Here is a 20,767-nt window from a genome sequence, read left to right as displayed (position 1 = left end):
TTTTTATTTAATCAAAAATTGAATTCAATAAATAAATTTTGAAAATTATAAAATGATTTTTGGAAATACAATAATTAAATTTTGGAAAATAAAAAAAGAATTAAAAAAGAAAAAATACTAAAATTAAGGTTTGACCAAAATAAAAAAAATAAAAAAAAAAACTAAAAATCGACCAATGATAATTAAGTATAGTGGTAATCCTAATAAAGTGGACCACAGTAAAATCATCCAAGGAAGAGACATTGATCTAGTCTCAAATTTGCATCCCTAAAGAAGTAAAGGCAAAAGTACTTGTATTAATTAACATTTTGACTCCTTTCATCAAGAAACATTATTAGTCACAAAAACTTTTGTCAAATCTACCAATTATATGCAGGACTAGGATACTCATTACAAAAGAATTCAATTACTTGAATTACAACATTTATTTGAAAGGCTCGAAATTAATATTGTATATATTCTACAATTTCAAGATGATAAAGTATTCAACTACTCCATAACTAAATGTACCAATTAGGGAATTGTGAGCAAGATAATCAACTAAAATCTGGGTAGTACAGATGACAGAGGTAAATTGCAAAAGGGGGTAAGTTGAACAAGGGGGTAACTTAGGCTAACAATAGGGATAACGTCGATTAACATTAGGTTCACTCCATCAAAAGGTAATTCCAAATTTACCCTCATGAGAAACGCTTCTTGTTTATCAAGAAGAGAAACTTGGAATTACTCGGAAATGAGGTACTAATAGAGTAATAGTTGCATGCTGATAACAAAAAATTAAGGAAATAAACCGAGTTAAGCATACAACAAGTGATCAAGTTTTTGTATTTTTCACCTTTTGGTGATCAAGTTATTTTTTTTCACCCTTTGGTGATTGAATCCAAAATTCAGGCAACTTAACTCACCTGAATTGCCTTTAACTCACCTTTAACCCAAGCAAAAACATAACACCCAACATAAACATAATCACCTTGTCAAAAATTTAATATTTAACTAAAAAAACTTAAACAAACAAATACTGAAATTTAATACTCCACTAGTGTGTAGCCCGGGCGTTGCCCCGAGTTGCTGCTATTGTAGACGTGCAATCGATAAAAATTTTTTAAAGGATTTTTAAAATTATAATTGTCACTGCCAAACTAAAATTGAGTTTTTTTTGTTAGTGTTTTTTTTTTTTTAAGGATTTCAATTTGTTATGAACCCAGAACAAATTTCGATTATAGAAGTTGTTGGTGGTATTGATATGTCTCTTGGAATTAAAATGGGTGTTTAAGGATGAAGAAAGTGGTCAAGGAGGTTAGGATAAAAATTTTGGTAAGGAAGAAGACAGGTGGTCATTCGTCATGTGGAAAGAGAAAAAAGCTGGAGCAGGTATTTTTTTTTTTTTTAGATCTAAATAATTAAAAGAATATTTTTTTTGCTATTTTCCTATTGGTTAACTACAAGTGACTAAGTTTTTAACCCAAGGTGGATTATGTTTATCTAATAAGTGATTAAGTTTTTGCTGTTTTATAATGTTTTTTAGCCGGATTTAACCCCCCCAATCACCAAACGGTGAGAAAAAAAAAACATAATCACCAAACGGTGAAAAACACTAAAACATAGAGAAGGTGAAATGTTTCGTTAGTTCGGAATGACAAATTGCGGATTTTTGATATCCTCAATAATTGGCGGGATGATATCCTTTATTGGCTTGATGATTTCCTCTACTAACTGGATGATATCCTTTATTGGATATATGATATCTTTTATTGGCTAGATGATATCATCCATATGATGAGTGTCATTTATGGCACTCATTTGATCTCTTTTAGGATGATTTTCACTTCGTTTTCTATCTCTTTTTCTCTAGTTTTCTTTAGTTTTATCCTTTATTCCGTTAGTTTGTGCTTTTCGTAGTTAGAATCTTTGTTTTGTGCATTTCTTTGGTTATCTGTTCTTTTTCCCTTTTATTTGTTTGTTTTTGTTTGTTTCTAGGTTATGATCGAGTTTCTAAGAGATTCCCGAGCCTTCCTCTTACATCTCTCATCAAGTTGGATGCCTTGTGTTAGCTTTTGGAGCTTCAAGTTGGAAGGAACTCAAGTAGCAAGTCTAGAGACCGGTGCACGTATGCGGTGGGGGCGTCACCTTTGCCTCAAACCCACCAAAATACTCATTTCAAGACTGCATACTTTGATGTTCATCAACATCACATAGACGAGCGCACGAGGATGAGCATGGACAAAGAAAGGGAAGGTTTCTCCAGCTAGGTGCGGGCACGCCCTGGGCAGGTGCGGCCGCGCACCTAGGTGGTGCGGGCGCATCCACCTGGGTCCCTGCCCCGTACCCTTTTTCCCGCGGCTTTTCTTCTCCCTTGTGCGGCCGCACCTTCGTGGGTCTCTTTTTAATTTGGACGATCTAACTAACTTCTCTCTAGTTAGTTTTACTATATATAGCTTTTCCTTCTATGTTTAGAGGGAGAAGAATTAGAATATATTAGAATTAGTTTTAGATTGAATTTTTGGGTAGAGAGAGAAACACTTGTTCTTAGATTTTTAGAGAGAGAAACTTTGGGTTTGATGATTTATGATTGAAGATTGCTACATTTGGTTTGATTTCTATCAAGTTTATAAGAATTCTTAACTCTTTAATTCAATATTTTGTTTGATTTCAATTGTTTTGTTGATTGATTAAGTTTGTTGATAGTTTGATTGATTTAGTTTGATTTCAATTGATGAATATGAATTTGTTGATCTGATTAGATTAGCTTTGATTTTGATGTTCTTAATATATTGTGAGTAGTTTGATTGTTAGGGTAGTGGTGAAGCATGTATTAGTAATAGATTTAAGTTAATTTGGGAAAATTGATTGAGTTGATGATGTGATTAAATTGGTTGATCAATTTTGTGCATGTGTGTGTTTGATTTAGGCTTGATCACCCTAGTTATTCGTACTAGATTGCATTGCAAGTTTGCATTGATACGGACAATTGATTTGTGCTTTCAATTACACGATTGAGGTGTCTTGTGATGTTTCCTAGCTAGAGTTTATCGTAGTTGACGCTAGTTAGACCTCTAGGAGAATAGCTTGACATGCTCTATTGGTTGCAATTTTGATTTTCCCTCACATTGCTTGACTTAATTGATTAACTTCCCAAATTGATTGATTTCATTATGAATGCATGTGGATCCCAAGCCCTAGCACCTTATACATTCAATTATTTCTTCTAGTTTAATAGTTGAGTTTACCCTAGTTTAGTATCAACAACCCTACCTATAGACTTCGGAATAGCTTGACTTTAGACGATAGACTTTGACTCACCATTCCTTTGAGTTCGACCCTTGACTTACCATATACTTGTATAGGGTTGGTTAAGTGTTATAAATTTTGTTTGACTGTTGGAGAGGGTAGACAACGACCTACCATTTCACCATCGATCACTATATGATATCCTTTATTAGCTGATGATATCCTTTATTAGCTGATGATATCCTCTATTAGCTGGTTAATATCCTCTATTGACTATATGATATCATTTATTGGCTGAATGATATTTTTACTAGCTAGATGATATCCTCTATTGGCTGGATGATATCATATAGCCAATAGAGAATATCATCCAGCCATGATATCATATAACCAATTATCCAGCCAATAAAGGATATCATAGACACAATCATAAATAATATCATATAGCAAATAGAGGATATCATCTAACCATGATATCATATAGCCAATAGAGGATATCATCCATCCAATAAAGGATATGTATAACTTGTTTGAGGATATGTATAATTTGTTTGATAATATGTATAACAATGGTGGAACCTCCATTGAAGATCTCGTACTAAGGTCATGGGTATAGCATAACTTGCTCATTTCTCAACCAAAATACATGCATATGTTATCAAAATGCTCACAATTTAGCATACAATCATATGGGACAATCAATTTTTACAATTATACATCATATAAAAAAGCCCCAATTCGATTTTTTGGGCATTTTTCGAAAAATCTGAAAATTAAACTTTCTTTCTCTTCTATCATGAAAGACCCCGCTTCTCTCCTTCGCCATTGATGTCATCATCGTCACCTATAGGGGGAGAAGGAAATTCAGCATTGTTGTCATCATCGTCATCGTTGTCTTTATCGTCATCGTCATCTTCTCCGCCGCACGAACTATTTGGCAGGCTTGACTGACCCAATAATTTGTGCTAAAACATAATCATATTATAGCTATTACACTTATTCTGGAAAAAAAAAAAAACAAAAAACAAAAAAAAAAGTAAGCATAAGATCACTATATTTAACATCCAAGTTGACGAGAAGACCGAGATAGGAAATTAACCACTTGACACACCCTAGTCTGATAAGAAATGCCGAAATGCATATGGTTGACTTGATTCTACAAAGATAGAACAAGTCAATATAGGTCTTAAATTATTGTCCACAAAACATTTATTTAAATTTTAAAGCTAATACCTTCTCTCAAAAAAAAAAAAAAAAAAAAAAAAAAAAATTTAAAGCTAATACCTCTGTTTCGTAATAATCACAACAGCTTGGTTTTTTCACTATTTATATGCCTACTTTGATTATACTCTTTATTAGTCTTTACTCATACATAACATGATTTTTTTACTCTTTTACAACATACGAAGTATTATTTATTAAGTTCTTACAACATTTTTACCTAGAATTTGTGAAAAATATCTAATAAAAAAAATGTTGTAAGAACTTAATAGGTAAAATATTGTAAAAGAAAAGACTATTTTTGGCCTGATTTCTACCGTTAACCTAATTTTCCGGTGTTGATCCACAACAAAACATCCCAACTAAGGATTAAACATGGGTTAAGGGGAAAAAATGACATTATAATTGGTCTAAAGTGGAGTTGGATAGTAATAACAAATTCTTAAAAAAAATTTAAGGTAATAATTTATAAGTTTTTAATTTACGATAGTAACTTTCAAAGACGCATTGGTACCAAGTGGCAAATTTTTCCTAATATTATCTATCTATTTGGAAAAGTAGTAGTTGTAGTTATACAAACATATCCATGAGACCATGAATCAGCACAGCACGTTACAACAGCATGACAACTTAGCAGTAACATGAATTTTGAGTTTTTCCCAATCATCAAATCTTTGCATTTCTCATTTCTCAAAAAAACCCACCAATTAAAGTTGGGGTTGGCATGAATAACTCTTCGCCATCCACCTCTTCCTCCGCAACAGCCACCACCTCCTCCTCCTCCGGCACCTCATGGTTTTCCGGCATCGTTCGCGGCCGCTCCGACAAAGCTTTGAACTCTAGAACCGCCCCTGCTTCCGTCTCCGTCGTCTCCGGCGCCGCCGACAATCCCTCTTCCTTAGGTCCTGTCATTAAGAAGAACATGTTTCGCGGTGTTCTCTTTCGATATGGTCCCAAGTCTATGCAGGTTAATTGATTACTTAAACTTCCTATTGTTTTGATTTGTTTGGAATTGGATCGGTTTAATTTTGCTATTTTGATTTTGATTTGGGTTTCTTGATTGTTTGACAAAATGTGTGTTACTTTGGTTTAATTGAATGAATTGGGAGAATGATTGGATGTGAAATTTGAATGTGAGGTGTTATTGGGCAAATGGGGGATTATGTTGGGGTATTATGAACTAAGGAGTAAGAAGTCGAAGATTTGAATTTCGTCTTTGTATTCATAGCATTTTAAATGTAATTAGCGTAGTAATTGTTATGTACTAGTAATTGATTTCAAATTTAGTGATTTTACGAAAGTTGGGGGGAAATGATATGTGATCATGTTGGTTTTGAGTAGTTCGGTATGGTTTTCGTCTTTTCGAAGATTGGGAAGGTATTTTGGTGATTTGACGGGGAACGTATAAGTTAAATCACCGAGCATGGCTCTGTTTATCAACCAAATGAATTGGTTTAAGAGGGCATTGATATTTCTAAGATGATTTCAGTTTGAGGTTTGAAGGAATTGGATTTTTTTTTAACCAGCAAGTCGCTGGTGTGTTATGTTATTCCGATTCTTCATGTAATTTAGGGGGCGTTTGGTATAAATTCCGTAAACGGAATGGAAAGGATTTATATAAGTATGGGAAAGGGTAATGATATACGTTACCTTTGATATACGTTTGGTATCTTGATGGAATGGAAACAAATTGAGGAGTTTATGATTGAGGAGGGAAACTCATTTTGTTTCCACTAAGTGGATAAGGGTAACAATTTGGGGGATTTTGTTACCTTTTGGAAACGGTATTTGTTACTTGTAACTCATACCAAACTAATAGAAAGGGAAAAACTTATTTGTTTACGTTTCCTACATTATAAAATTTCATACCAAACACCCCCTTAGTGTTATGGCTTTAGGGAATGCTTGACAGTCTAACATGCATATGAACATTTTATATATTCTTGGAATAAAAACATGTAAAGTTATCATACTGCAGTTGACAGTGGCATTAGCATTTAAGTCATAGTGACGTAGGTTATCAAAATCTATGTATGATGACCCAAAAGATGCGTTTCTTCTTGTTTAAAAGCGTACTTGTCTTGAACTGATTGTATTGGATAGAGAGGTTTATGGAGGAACTCATGTTAAAAACAATTTCATAGAAGAGAAAGGTGAAAAAGAACAAGTAGTCCAAGTAAGTAGTCAAAGTTTCCAACATTCTGCTCTGAATTAACATAGCATAGGCATCAACAATGCAGAAATTAGAGAAGAAAAAAATAAATTTTGATTAATGAACTGGAATCATGGCATAGCATTCATATAGAGGAGGGGAAGAGTTGAAGGGCAATATCTATATTAGAAGCTAGAGAAAGTTTTGAGTTTTCTTTGAGATTTACCTCAATCTAGGATGAGTAAGTCTTCTCCACCATCTTGGACTAAAAATGGGTGTACCACCAATGCACTAACTAATGTAGTATATTAATGTATTATCATACATCTGAAAGAGTCAGATGACAAAAACATTTATTATTATTACATGGAAATTTCAGCTATCAATTTAATTCCCAAATCTTTAAGCTCAATGGGAACTGGATATAGAACACTATTTTTTGCCTAAATATTGCTGGAATCTCCATATAGCTATAATTATTCTCAAATCTTGCAAGTAGCCTGGATACGTGATACTGGTATCTGTGAGAATGCTTGGATTGGAAGTAGTAATGGCATGTTTTTCTAAACCCTTGTCGTAAAATGTTCGGGGGTCAATCATAGCTTCAATCTCAACGGAGGATATTACAACGTTACAAGGTTCATGTATTGATAAGGTTTTCAACTCCTATTTTGTTTGGGGTAATCAAAAAATTGAAAGGGAGTCAAATGACTCCACTCCCTTTGCTTTTATTTTCTTCACTTTCACAACTTGCTTGATGATATTATCCTAAAACCCCTTATTCTTAATTTATGGTTTTCTACCTCCACAACTGTCGCTGTTTCCATCACGTGTTTATCTCCATTTTTTTTTTTAACACTGTCTATATTTCCCTCCATTGTTCCCACTTCCTTCCTACACTAGATTGGCCACAACCAATTCCAACACCATGTCTGTTAAATCAAGAGATTGATTGCAATTACCAACCTTTTTAGACATAAAAACCACCGTCCATGATGTTAATCGTGGTGCTAAACGCCAAAATAAGGATTATCACAAATAAGGTGATAGTTAATTTCTATCATAAGACATGATACTTGTGCTAATATGATGAGGGCATTTAATTATACTATGTAAGCTTTTCATTAGAGTCTTCAGATGAGCTGTAGAAAAGACCACACTTATTAAACAAGAGAAGTATTTACTTCAATTGACACTTGATCTTGCACTGACTTGACCCATATCGATATTGAATTATAGTAGGTAGCATAGATTTGAATCGAAAACAAATCTGATACCCTGATGTTGACCCAAGTAGATGTCTATTTGATTTGATACATTAATATGAACCATACCCAATCTGACCAAAAGGAGCATGAATCTGAAGTGAACCCAAACCTGAATATGCCCCAATTTAACCCAAACCAATCACACAGCTAACCCAATTCAGAACAGCCAGTTTTGATTTGATGTCATTCCTAACTCTAAACTGTTTCTTCTATTTATATATAAAAAATGTATATTACAATCCATGCTAAATTTATGCTGATATTCTGTCATTGATACTTGTGATTTTGTTGTACAGGTTGCATTTAAAACAGGTGATTATAAGCAACAAGTCGTGTTCATCGGTGGATTGACTGATGGGTTTATGGCCACTGAGTATGTTTGACTCTGATTCAATTTTTATCTTGTAAAGCTAAAATTTACCATGTATGAAGATAATATGCTTCTTGTCTATATGGTAACTGGGTGTTGTGACTTGGACATCATAGGCTAAATGTTACTTCATATCATTAAAACAATTGAACTTAAGATACTGCTTAGCAATAGATTAAAATGCTGAAAGCTTCCATGCAGTTACTAGGTAGAGGAGTTGAAGTTGATGCTGGATTTTAGATGTCGCTAAAACATTGTCATCTTAGTCAATTTTGAACATATATGTTAAAATTTTGATTCAGCATGGAAATGTAATTTTATGTGATGTAATTTTTCCTCTTGAAAAGGAAATGGGAAGGAGGAGAAACACTCAGGTCCAAGGAGAAGGATTATTGACTTGAAAGTTGAAACTCTAACTAGTCTTATAATCATGAAATTTCTGGGTGGGTTTTATCAATTGGGTCTAATCTAATTGCAATATGGAATTTTTTTAAACATTTTATAGGTGATTACTGGTGAATGTTTACAAGTGCAAACTTGTGCATAAACTTAGATTAATAATGTAAGTCTGTTTTAGTTGTTGCCTGTCTATGTTAACATTGAAAAACATGTACAGATTGTTGCTTGAAAGGGACCCAATAATTTGTCATCTCATCCAAGAGGAATTTATTTCTTTAGTTTTGAATGTTTATCCTAATCTATGCATTGTGAAGTCTGAAGCCTAAATTGCTGCTGGTGTAGGTTTAGCAAGTTTTGACTCTTTTACCTTTTGTGTATCTCACAACCATTTTTTCTTAATCATCTGATTTCCCAATTGTATGATGAACTGGTATGAACTATCCAGATGGTATATTTGACTGTCTGTGTACCAATTTGCACCAACTTAAGTTCACAGTAACCATAGATTGCAAATTGAAGAAAGTAAAAAATTACTTAGATAAAGAAATATAATGAAAGTCACATAATATTCAGCCTCTTAAATACTTTCATGCTCTAGATATAAGTAAAAGATCTTCCCAGGATAATTTCCTAAAGGAACACCGAAAAATGTAAGAGGGAAATTGTGTCACACCTTAGAAGAGAGACAAATACATCAAGGAATACAAGAATGAGACGCCTTTTAATGGTACTATGAAAACATTAATTAAGCAGGGGCTCAACAAGTAACTGCTAATGGGAGGGGTCAGTCAATTATGAGCTGTAACAAGCTTATATCTAAGAATCAGCTGCAGCAGAAGCCTGAATCTGAAAGGAAATGATCATAAGACCATATTTGTACAAGCACAGAACTGATAGAAAAAAAGTGCCAGGGTCAAAATGAACATTGGATGTTTCTGGATGGTTCCATTACTGAAAACTGGAATTAGACATATTATATACACTTAAAATCTCTGCCACAATGTTATTTACTTTCAATTTTTTTTAAGTGGAGAGTTGTATGAATAGCCTACTTGCCAACAGTACATTTCATGTGTAAGTGTAATCTCTTGGCTAGGATATCCTTGTTCTTTGATGTTCATTTTTGACCAAGAAGCTGGCTGTGCTCTTGGTTTTAAAAAGCGTGCCTCGGGCGCGCCTAGGTGCGCCTCGCTCCCAGGCTCTGGGAAATGGGCTTTAGCTAGGTGAGGCTCAGTCACCTACGAAAGGCGCGCGCCTCATGCGCCTCAAAGTGCCTTTGGTGGTGTGCCTTTGCGCCTCAAGGAAAATAACTAAAATTTAAGTTAAAAATTGAAAAATGGTGGACATTTTTTCAAAATCAAACTACCTTAGCTTTTTATAATTTATCAAATTTATTATGAATCTTTTTAATTGGTATTAAGTACAATCAAAGTAAAAATAATTTGAAATAAATATATAAATACATGCGCCTTGCATACAAAAGGCGCGCCTTCGCCTTGCGCCTCGCGCCTAGGCTGCAAGGACCATTTGCACCTTGGTGCGCCTTGCGCCTTTTAAAACTAAGGCTGTGCTTTACTTTGATTGAAACATTGTTTGAATCACTCTTGCTATACTAAAGGCAACTTGTTGGACATACATGAGTTCTTAAAATCTTGTTCCTTACTTTTCTTTGGGTAAAGGTTGTGGTAGGAAAAAGAATTGTGTTGTGACTGACGAGTAATCTCATGTGAACTTTGGGGTTCTGTTGGCCCTTCTGCATATAGTTTGTATAGTAGATAATGCAGTGGATGCTAAATCTGATGTAAAATTCACTGCCATTATGGTTTCAATATTATCCAGGTACTTGGAACCCTTAGCAATTGCTTTGGAGCATGAAAAATGGTCATTGGTTCAGATACTCCTTTCGTCTTCTTACACTGCGTATGGACTTTCAAGTCTTGAGCAAGTATGTGGCTATTGTTTTTGTTCATCTTTAGCTTCCCAAACTGTAGCTTGCTTTATAAAGGATGGATTCTGGGCTTGTTGGTTTTCCATTTAATATCAGAAAGTAGTTTGAAAAGCACAATGCTTGATTAATTGGGTGAAACAAGAAACATTTCTACTTACCTTTTGTGCACCCATGAATCTTAGTAGGTAAACTATCTGTATGATTTGTCCTGCTATCTTATGATGGGAATGACATTATAACTTCATGTTGCCTCTCCCTCTTTGCTGTGCTCCTTCCCTAATATAGAGCATTAATACTAGATGTTTTGAAAAAGGACTCATTTGAAAGGCTGCCCTGGGAATGGGGTTTTGAGTGATGGTAGTGATTAAAAAAATTCTCTTTTTATTTATGTAGTATTAAAATTTACAGGTTGGTGAAAATTTTTTATCAAGTATGTATAGAATTATATACATGTTATGCATGACCCTATTGTATACTTGTAGTCAGAATTGTAGAAGCTTATCTTTCCTCTCTTCTTTATCACATCCCTTCTTTTAAAAAGAGGATTAGAGTAGAAAAAGAATAATGGGGGGACTATGATAATTAACAGTAGCTAATCCACCTTGAGTTATTCTCTCATAATGTTGCTGCTGGCTGTCTCATCGTTAATCTGTCCTATGAGTTCAGGTTCTTATGACAATGAGTCTAGCTGTATCTATGATATGTTTGCTCATTTTATATTTCTTAATTTCGCTCTGAAGGATGCTATGGAGCTTGATCAATTAATCAGTTACTTAATCAACAAAGAAAATTCCGATGGCGTGGTGCTACTTGGTCACAGTACTGGATGTCAGGTAACTTGTGATTTTATCACCCTATTACATTCCCTATGCCCCAAAAAGCCTAAAATATTTGATGGTAGAAGAAGAAATGACTTAAAACTCTCTGTCTAGGCTATTCTTCTCTTTCTTTCTTGGAGTAGGTGTCATGTATTTCATTAAGTATGGCATCAGCTAAAGTTCTATCAGAATGTTTTTGTAGGACATTGTGCATTATATGCGCACAAATGCAGCATGTTCCAGAGCTGTCCGTTCCGCCATTTTGCAGGTATATCCAATTTTATGAGGCTATGTTATAACTAGTGAATAGTATTCTGCAGCCTAATTTTCCCTATTAATCATAAAGGGTAAAACATCTATGCAAATATGAGTGTGTACTTGTGTAACAAGAAAAGATCCTATACAGACTTTGATGAAAATATACAAAGGATGTGCCAATCACACTAAATATTACACATAAAGGCCCCTGACTTGTGAGACTAAAGAGAGCCCAAGAAAGCAACTGTATTTTGCCAAGTGACCTGGCAGGAATTCTTACTTGGAAAACCATGTTATTACTTTCCAATGACAATGACAAAAATTACCTATTCACCAATCCACAATATAAAAAGCTCGCTGCTGTATAACCTGATGCAATACAGACTACAGAGATTGTTCATACATGATATACCATAACAGTAATATATGGGCATATGGCCTCTTTGGTAACCTTTTGTGGATCACTCTAAACATTTATGAGTGCGCTAAATAATTACTAGTGAATATGTATTATTTTTTTGTCACTAAATTTAGTTTTAAAATATTGTATCATATGGTAGCTATTGGATTTGTAACATATTTTATATAAATTTTCATTCAAAGTTAATTTACTAATTAAACAGTGGCTGTCAATGCTTGAAAAAAAAAAAAGGTGGGATTGGACCATTGAATTAGTTTCAAGTTGAGAATTGGAGACGGGAATTATATTTATAAGTTATTGATGTGTGAAAATGTTAAGTAATCCTGTGATGTTCCAATGGTTTGGGGCATCCCAATTGAAATGATAAAGATTAGAATCTTATCCAACATCCTCCTTTTCTTTGAACTCAAATGATTGAAAATGTATCTGTACATTTGAAATTTAATCATTCTGAATATTATTCCCTTTGTCTCACATTAATTTTTACAGTTACCATGACACTTAGTTTTAATAGGTTTTTGGTTATCAATCGTTATTTTGTTGGAAAAGTAGATGTGAACAATATGAACACTATACACATTTGAATTGGCCAATGGCCTTTTGTATTCTGTTAAACACTCCATTAATCTTGTTGTTTTAAATGTCTTGGTTTTAGCATCTGACTATTACCATGGATCTGCTAATGGCCAGGATAAATTGTAATACGTTTCTTGATCCTGATACATGTTATTATTAATCAGGCTCCCGTTAGTGACCGTGAATACCGAGCAACGCTTCCTGAAACGGCAACCATGATTGACTTAGCTTCAAAAATGATTAGTGAAGGAAAAGGATCTGATCTTATGCCCAGGGAAGCAAATTCAGATGCTCCTATAACTGCCTATAGGTGAGTGATCTATGCCTCTGTGCATCTCATGTTTGCTAGTCATTTGTGTGTGTGTGTGTGTGTGTGTTTATAACGTTATTCTTGCATCCCTTTCATTGAAGTCCTATATTCTTTAATTTTTTATGTTGAAATTTGAAACCCACTGTGCCATTTAGGTATTAAGAGATTGACAGTATTCCCATTTCTTGTCCAAATCTTATCATTGTAATGTAACTTAATATAGTAAGAATATCTGAACTATTCAGGTCTTTTCTTTTCCCTTGTTTGATGAGAAGATTGAGGACACACACTATATTTCTGAAAATACGTAGATTGTAGAGTGTAGACATGTCTAAGATTTTGAGTTAATTACTTGGCTTCATAGTTATTGATTTGTCAAGAAATTTCTTTCTTGGGTTCTCTGCAGCATATTTTTTAAATACGAAGTATAAATTAATTTCAGAATTACAAGAAATTATGAAGTATTGAGTTGTACAGTGGTAAAGATGTATGACATCTGGAAATTGAATAAACTAACAGAAAAAATCATTATCTATTGAAATCTTCTGTGTGGTGTAATTGCTAACCCTTCGAAGAAAATAATTTTGGGCTTTTGAAATCGACAACTCATGCTGATTTTTCCTTTGTCATATGCTCCTAGGCAAGTGATTCTCTTGAGGCAATTCTTCAATTATTTCAGTGTAGCTAATTCAAAGAATTATATAACTGTCCTTTCCACTGATTACCACTTTCCTAGCTTACCAGTTTTTAGTAAATTGTTGACTCCACGAGTTACACTAAATCTTTATTACCAAGACAGGCACTCTGTTTTCCAGTAAAATAGTACTCATTTATTGGTTGTTCTCCATTGTCAATCAACTAACCACTTCTAAGTTGAAATTATGCATATTTGGAAATCCAACATAGTACCTTGGGTTATTGTATGTTTGCAGCGTGCCTCAAATCAGAGGGAAAATTTTGTCTGGACTTATGATTTGGATTAAGTACTAGTATTTAAAGAGGAACATGTATAAAAGATGGGTGTAGCATAAAGTGTGTTATGTGTATATTTAGACGGATGTTTAGGGTTACCTTGAGCGATAGAATTAAAAAAATTTGATATTCGGAGAAATGTTGTGGAGGTTGAGGATAATATTAGGGGAAATCGACTACATTGGTTTGGGCATGTGAGACGTTGGGTGGAAGGTACATTGGTAAAGAAGGTAGAGGAATAGGATATGGGGTTTTAAAAAAAAAAACGTAGTGTCATGGTTCGTCTCTTGCATCATCAGATGCAATGGTTGGGTCGCTGGGCAATGGGGCAGGAGCAACCTTCTCCCTATACTCCTATAGGGCTTTATTTTGGAAAAGAAAGCATTCCCAGTGAAAACCCTAGCTGCATTAACATAATAGTGAGTCATGGGGGCCTAAACAGGTTCGGATTGGTGGAAACTTGGGGGTCCATGATATTTCAGCCTAATGGAGATGGTGTTCTTGATGCATTTCTGAGATAAGGTCCTGAAAGTATACTTGGCGCAACAAGTAGTTTGGTGCTCTATGGAAGGTTCTAGAGTGCTTTGGAGGCATCTTGGAGGAGTGCTCCGGCATGTATGATTCTAAAATGCTCTATTGGCTTTTTAGGGTGTTCTAAACATGTACATATGCATTATGAAGCAAGTAAAATTTTCTAGGAGGTAAGTGTCTAGAACAAGATTACATGGTACATGATACAATTCATGTTACAATTTGGGAAACACTCAACGCTAATCATAGCGAATCGGGTACGCCTTGGAATGAACTGGAAAAAAAGAAGTAAAAAAAAGGAAATTCGGTTTCAATGCTTTCTCTCTCCCTTTTTCGCCTTTCCCCCTCTCTTCTAAGTAGCAATAAATCAAACAAAGTTTACAGACATCTCTACAACAAGCAAAAATTCTTCTATGGTTTGGGTCAAGACTTGTTTAGTTAGATCAGTCATAATTTATCACCATTCGGAACGTACAATTAAGCCATTACAGTTCATGAAACAGATCCGTACCACATTTCTTGTAATTCTGGTCTAGAACCCTCCACTTGAGGAAATTAGGGAATATTCTAGAATAGTTAAGTAGGATGGCGGCCTATAAATGGGCGCCTAAAATCATTTATACATTCCAGTTGAGAGTTCAATACAATTAAAGCATTTCTAAAACACGTGTTCTTTTCCAACTCAACCTTCCTTGAGTTCCTTCTTACACTTAGAGTGTGTAAGGAAACTAAAGCACAAGGCATGCTAAATTGCTAAGTGAGTGATTGGTTACACTAAGCATCCATGATTAAGCTTGGGTGTTCACTTGCCTTCATATAACAATAACCTTTGGGCTAGGCACTGAGGGAGCGTGCTTAGTTCATTTGAGGGGCGTTGCTTGGCACTTGGAGGCGTGCTAGCTAGTGCATGCAGAGGCATAAGGTTAAGTGAATAAGTGTCATTTGGAGAAGGCGTAACTCGCGTGTGATGCGTGACTAGGGTAAAGTAACCATCACATGACACAAGGGAGGCCAAAGATGACTGATGGAGTAAAAAATGACATGAAGAAATTGGGTTTGATGGGGCATGTAGACTAGCAATAGATAGAAGCGATGAAGCAAAGAGTCTTTATATGATCACATGAGATATCTGTTTCATGAAATCAACCTCATGCTTTTAGGAACAAAGGCTTTGATTTTGTTTTGCTGTTTGTTGCAAGCTTGCAACTATGTACTTTGCCCACTTCTTCCATTTTGTTGGGGTAGTTAAACTAGTGATCTCAAAATTCAGTCTGCTACATTTGTGGAGACTGGAGACCTATATGTTTCTTAAGTCAGAGTCCAAATACTTCGAACTGTTGGCAACTTGGGCTTCACAGGAGACTCTTTTTTAATTGCTAGTTTTTATCACGTTTGCTTGGGGAAAATGCAGTCAGATTCGTATGTTGGTTAACTGACTTTGTTCACTACTTGCGTAATTGCTCTCTAACTGGATTTGATCTTTGGCAGGTATCATTCCCTTTGTGCATATATGGGTGATGATGATATGTTCAGTTCTGACCTCAGTGAAGATCAATTAAAAATGAGACTGGGTCACATGTGCAATATACCTTGTCAGGTAGCTATCTCATTAACCGTATTATTTCTTGTTAACTATCTGCAATGGGCTTTCTTTTATCGAGGGTAATTTCTGAATTCATCTTTTCAAAGGGCCATCAGGTCAATGCTCTCTACAGGATTGCAATCAGGCCTTCCATGGTGCATTTTTAGCGCACATATTTTTACGTATAGATATTCTGTTGCATTTTACAATCGTAAGAATGTTTGAAGTGTTTGTTGACTTGTTGAGCATTGAAAGCAGTATATTGCATGGGTTATTACTTATTAGTAGTTGCATTCAGAAGATCTTAGTGTCTTTAATTGTTCTGATTAGACAACCCATACTTGCAGGTCATCTACTCTATGGGTGATGAATATGTGCCTGATTACGTGGACAAGAAAGCACTTGTAGAAAGGTAATGTAGAAGGGTGACCATTGGTTTTCAGCTTATATCTACTATAAAACTTGTTCAATAATTGCATGTCTAGAAAGGTTTCTCTGAGAATCAAAGCTGAAATTCTCAATATTTCTGTGTCCAGATTATGTAGAGCGCTTGGTGGGGCAGAGAAGGCTGAAATTGACCTTGGTAACCACTCCTTGTCCAACAGGGTGGAAGAAGCTGTCCAGGCCATTATAGACTTCATTAAAAGAGAAATACCAAAAGGTTGGGATGATCCTTGGAATTGAGTTTGTAATGCCCTCATAGCTATTTATCTTAACCCCTCCATTCTTTTCTTTCCTCCATTTATTTCTCTTATATGGAGGAAATTACATGACATTTTTTTCGTGTTTGGTTGGTTGCTTGGTTCCTTCCACAATCCACAATGATGACATTAAGAGCGTTTTTGTAAAAATAGTCTCAAAGTATAGGAATTAGCTTGTACTTTAGGTTTTTTTTCTCCTGCAGTCTTTCAAGAAGAAGATCTTTGATCATATTGTAAAGAGGTGAACATGCTAGGGGATTTTCATACCAGTTGTATTTGTATTTTCGTTTCTCTGTGGCTCCATTCGAGATAAGATAGGCCTGGGATGGGCTGAACTAGCTCAGGGCTAGAGCTGATAGTTAGGGAATGCTGGTTTGAAGGTGCTCTTGGTTGCACAGATTTTAAAACATGCAAAAAAAAAAATCGACCCAGCTTGCCCATACCGAGTATGCTTCATCAATACTTCAGTCTACTTCAGTCTACTTCAGTCCATTCTGTTTCTCCTTTTCTCTCCTCCCTTCTCCTAAGAAGATTGATAAAGATTATACTCATATAATACATTGAATCAACAACTTTGGTCATTTACATGACGAGCATAAGATTTACTCAAACTCTCATCAACAAACATAATAACAACCCTTGACTCGCAACTCCCGCGTGTTTCTAAGGTTATTATGCTCCTCAACCTACACTGAAGTCAACTTGTGCAACAATTGCCTTCAGTCTTCAACTCTTCATCCAAGATTCATTTCACCAAACGAGTTAAAGATCAAAGGTCTTATATTCTTGTATAGAGTAATTAACAGGGCTCAGGTAGCTGAACGAGTTGAACCTATCAAGTCTTTTAATCACTTTAATATTTTTAAAAGGTATTTTAAATATGCTGCCTTTACAGTATTATTCCCTTAGCCCTACAAATTAAACATTGCACTTTTGTAACGCTACTCCTTCCTGTTTTTTTTTTTTTCAACTGTCCTAGTTTAACCTTTTGCATTATTTACATAATTGACTTTGACCAATATTGGTTATATATACATAAGAAAAAATATAATCATACAAGTATTTGATGGAATTGATTCAATTTATAGTTTTCGAATATCAACATTTATAATTTATACATTTTGATAAGTTAAGATATTATTAGTCAAAAATTCTACATTGATATATGTGTCCAGTTTGACCAGACCATGACACTTATGTCTTGTTCACTTCACCTTTAAAAACTAATATTTAGTAAAAATAATTTGAGTTCAATATAAATAATTTTTGTTCAGTAAAAATAAGTTCATTTCACTAAAAATATAATTTTAGTTCAATATAATTTTATAACTTTAAAGAAAAAAAAAAGTCCAAAGAAAATAAGGTGAAATGAATAAGGGCTTAAATAAAAGCATATGGAGTATATATTATTTATCTTGCATTCACCTAATACCTTTTATTACTTCCATTTCTAATTAATTGTGGCAATAGACTTTTGCACTATTCATAGACTTTGACTACTTTATATTTTATATCAGTATATTAAAATTAAAAAGAAATGTTGTTGATTTAAATGTTTTAGGACTAATTCTTATGTGTATTTTCATTCTAGTCGTTTAATGAGTAACATCTGAAAATGGAGGAAATGTGTATTATTTTCACAAGTTTTTGTAAGCAGCCTGCTGTACCGTGCGACAAGGGTTACTTGAGTTTCCAAGGTTACTCAAGTTACTCGGTCAGGGGTTACTTGAGTTACTCCTGACCGGGTAAACCCTAACCAAGTAACCCCTCGAGTAATTCATGACCAAATCCCTCGAATAACTCCTCAAGTAAACCCTGACTGAGTAACCCCTGACTGAACTCTTTATGTAACCCCTGATCGAATTACTCGAGCAACCTTTGACCGAACTCCTTAAATAACCCTAACCGAGTAACTCGAGTAACCCTTGACCGTGTTTTTTAGAGCTGCTCTGCTCTGCTCTCCTGCTCTACTCTGCTCTGCTCTATTCAGCCCTGCTCTGCTCTGCTCTATTCTGCCCTGCTTTGCTCTCCTGCTCTGCTCTGCTCTATACTGCCCTGCTCTCTACTCTGCTCTATTCTGCCCTGCCCTGGTTTGTCCTGCCCTGCCCTGCTCTGCTCTGCTCTGCTTCGCAATGTGTGGAAGCTTATCCCTGTTCTACTCTGCTGAAATCTGCTCTGCTCTGTTTTGTCCTGCTCTACTCTGCCCATAAGCTCAAAAGAACAGGGCCTAACTTGAGTAACCCATGACCGGGTAACCCCTAATCGAGTAACTCGAGTAACCCCTGACTGAGTAACTCGAGTATCCCCTGGCTGAGTGATTCCTCAAGTAACCCTTAATCGAGTGAATCCTTCGAGTAACTCCTGTTCGAACCCCTCAAGTAACCCTTGACCGAGTAACTCGAGTAACTTTTGACTGAATAACTCAGATAATCCTAATAAAATAATCCTTGCCACACGGTGTGTCCTGCTGCACCAAAAAGTTGATGTATATTGTTTACATGTCTAAATTTATCTTACACTCACTAACATGCTCGTGTCAAATTTGTGCACAGGCAAACCTCTCGTGACTCACTGACATAGTGACATGCTTAGTTGAGGCAGAACCTAGCCTTAAGTGGCCAAAAGGCTGGCCCGACCCATGGCCACATTATTCAGCTGCAGCCTATAAAATTTCATGCAACTCTGACCGTTGAAGACTTGGAGTTTTGTGTATTGACTAGTCATATTCTAAAAGTACTCAAGCCTGTAAAAAATTTGTAGGAAAGAGACTCCTTTTTCACCCCTTTTTTATCGAGCAAACATTACGGTGGTAAAAACTATGACATGAGGGCATGATCCGCTTGTTATTAGGGGTGAGCAAATCGGGTACCCGGTCAAAATTGTAGGACCCGGAATTGGAATTGGTTGGAACCGGGTCCTAAAATTCGGAACCGGAATTGAAATTGGTTTAATCGGGTCCTAAAATTTAGGAATTGGACTTGGAACCACCGGGTACCAGTTCCGGTTCCGGGTACCCACTAATATATGTAAGTGTTAAAATATAATACAAATTATAAGTCTTATTTTAGTTTAGTTCATTTTTAGCGTTTAATACTTATATTTATATATGCATTAAGCTATAGGTATTTAACTATTTATGTTAAGTATTACTAATGCTTTTTTATTTTACAAATCAGATACATTCAACATATTTTAGTTATTTAGAATTTATTTAGTCTAGCATATATTGGGTAACCGGGTACCCAACCGGTTCCGGTTCCAAAATATTGAGAATTGGAATTGGAATTGGTTATAACCGGGTCCTTAATTTACTATTCGGAATTGGAACCACCGGGTCCAATTCCGATTCCGAACCTGCCGGTTCCTAACCGGTTCCGGTTCCAATTCCGGGTACCCGGAATTTTTGCTCACACTTGTCATGACTCAATGTACAATTTTATTTTTTTCACAGTAATTAGTACTCCGTATTTATTACTTCGTCCGTATCTTACTTGTTCTACTTTTTTTTTTACGTCCGTATATTACTAGACCATCTCCAATGGTGAGGCTCAATTTTGAGTATTAAAATACAAAATGAGTTGTTTTTTACCTCCAATGGTGATATCATACCCACTTCTCAATTTAGCAACTCATATTAAGTCTAATTTTCCAGACTCTCTAAAATATACAAATGTCACTTTCAATTTATGGCCCATCAATTATTGTAAGATTAAAAAATACTCCCTCCGTCCCCAAATGATAGCCCCTTATCGGCAAAAATCACGGGAATTAAGAAACTTAAATAAAAGTAGTAAAATTACATTGAAAAGATAAAATTTACATTGTGTATGTAAAATAGTAGAGAGAGAAAGTCATAAAAGTACATTGAAAAACGAATTTTACTTGGAAATGTTAAATTTGCACAAATATTATTGCAATTGGAGGGAATTTTGATAAAAAATTAATATTAATGGTACTTGAAGAAAGCAAATGAGACTATTAATTTGGGACTAAAAATAGGCCATTAGGCACT

The 20,767-nt window shown here is 35.1% G+C and overlaps 1 protein-coding gene across 1 annotated transcript; it reads left to right on the top strand.

The window, feature by feature from the left end:
• Positions 1 to 5,032: 5,032 nt before the first annotated feature.
• Positions 5,033 to 17,030, top strand: LOC145608741 (UPF0613 protein PB24D3.06c-like). The gene is made up of 9 exons (XM_081664348.1): positions 5,033 to 5,416; positions 8,166 to 8,242; positions 10,478 to 10,583; positions 11,327 to 11,419; positions 11,607 to 11,672; positions 12,824 to 12,969; positions 15,961 to 16,069; positions 16,402 to 16,466; positions 16,591 to 17,030. Exons 1-9 carry the CDS (start codon positions 5,174 to 5,176, stop codon positions 16,736 to 16,738), a joined length of 1,053 nt encoding a protein of 350 aa, XP_081520474.1. The 5' UTR covers positions 5,033 to 5,173; the 3' UTR covers positions 16,739 to 17,030.
• Positions 17,031 to 20,767: the final 3,737 nt, after the last annotated feature.

This window comes from Chenopodium album, chromosome 23 (genome assembly GCF_948465745.1).
Source record: "Chenopodium album chromosome 23, dcCheAlbu1.1, whole genome shotgun sequence".
Classification (NCBI taxonomy): domain Eukaryota; kingdom Viridiplantae; phylum Streptophyta; class Magnoliopsida; order Caryophyllales; family Amaranthaceae; genus Chenopodium; species Chenopodium album.
This window is presented reverse-complemented; position numbering and strand designations above follow the sequence as displayed.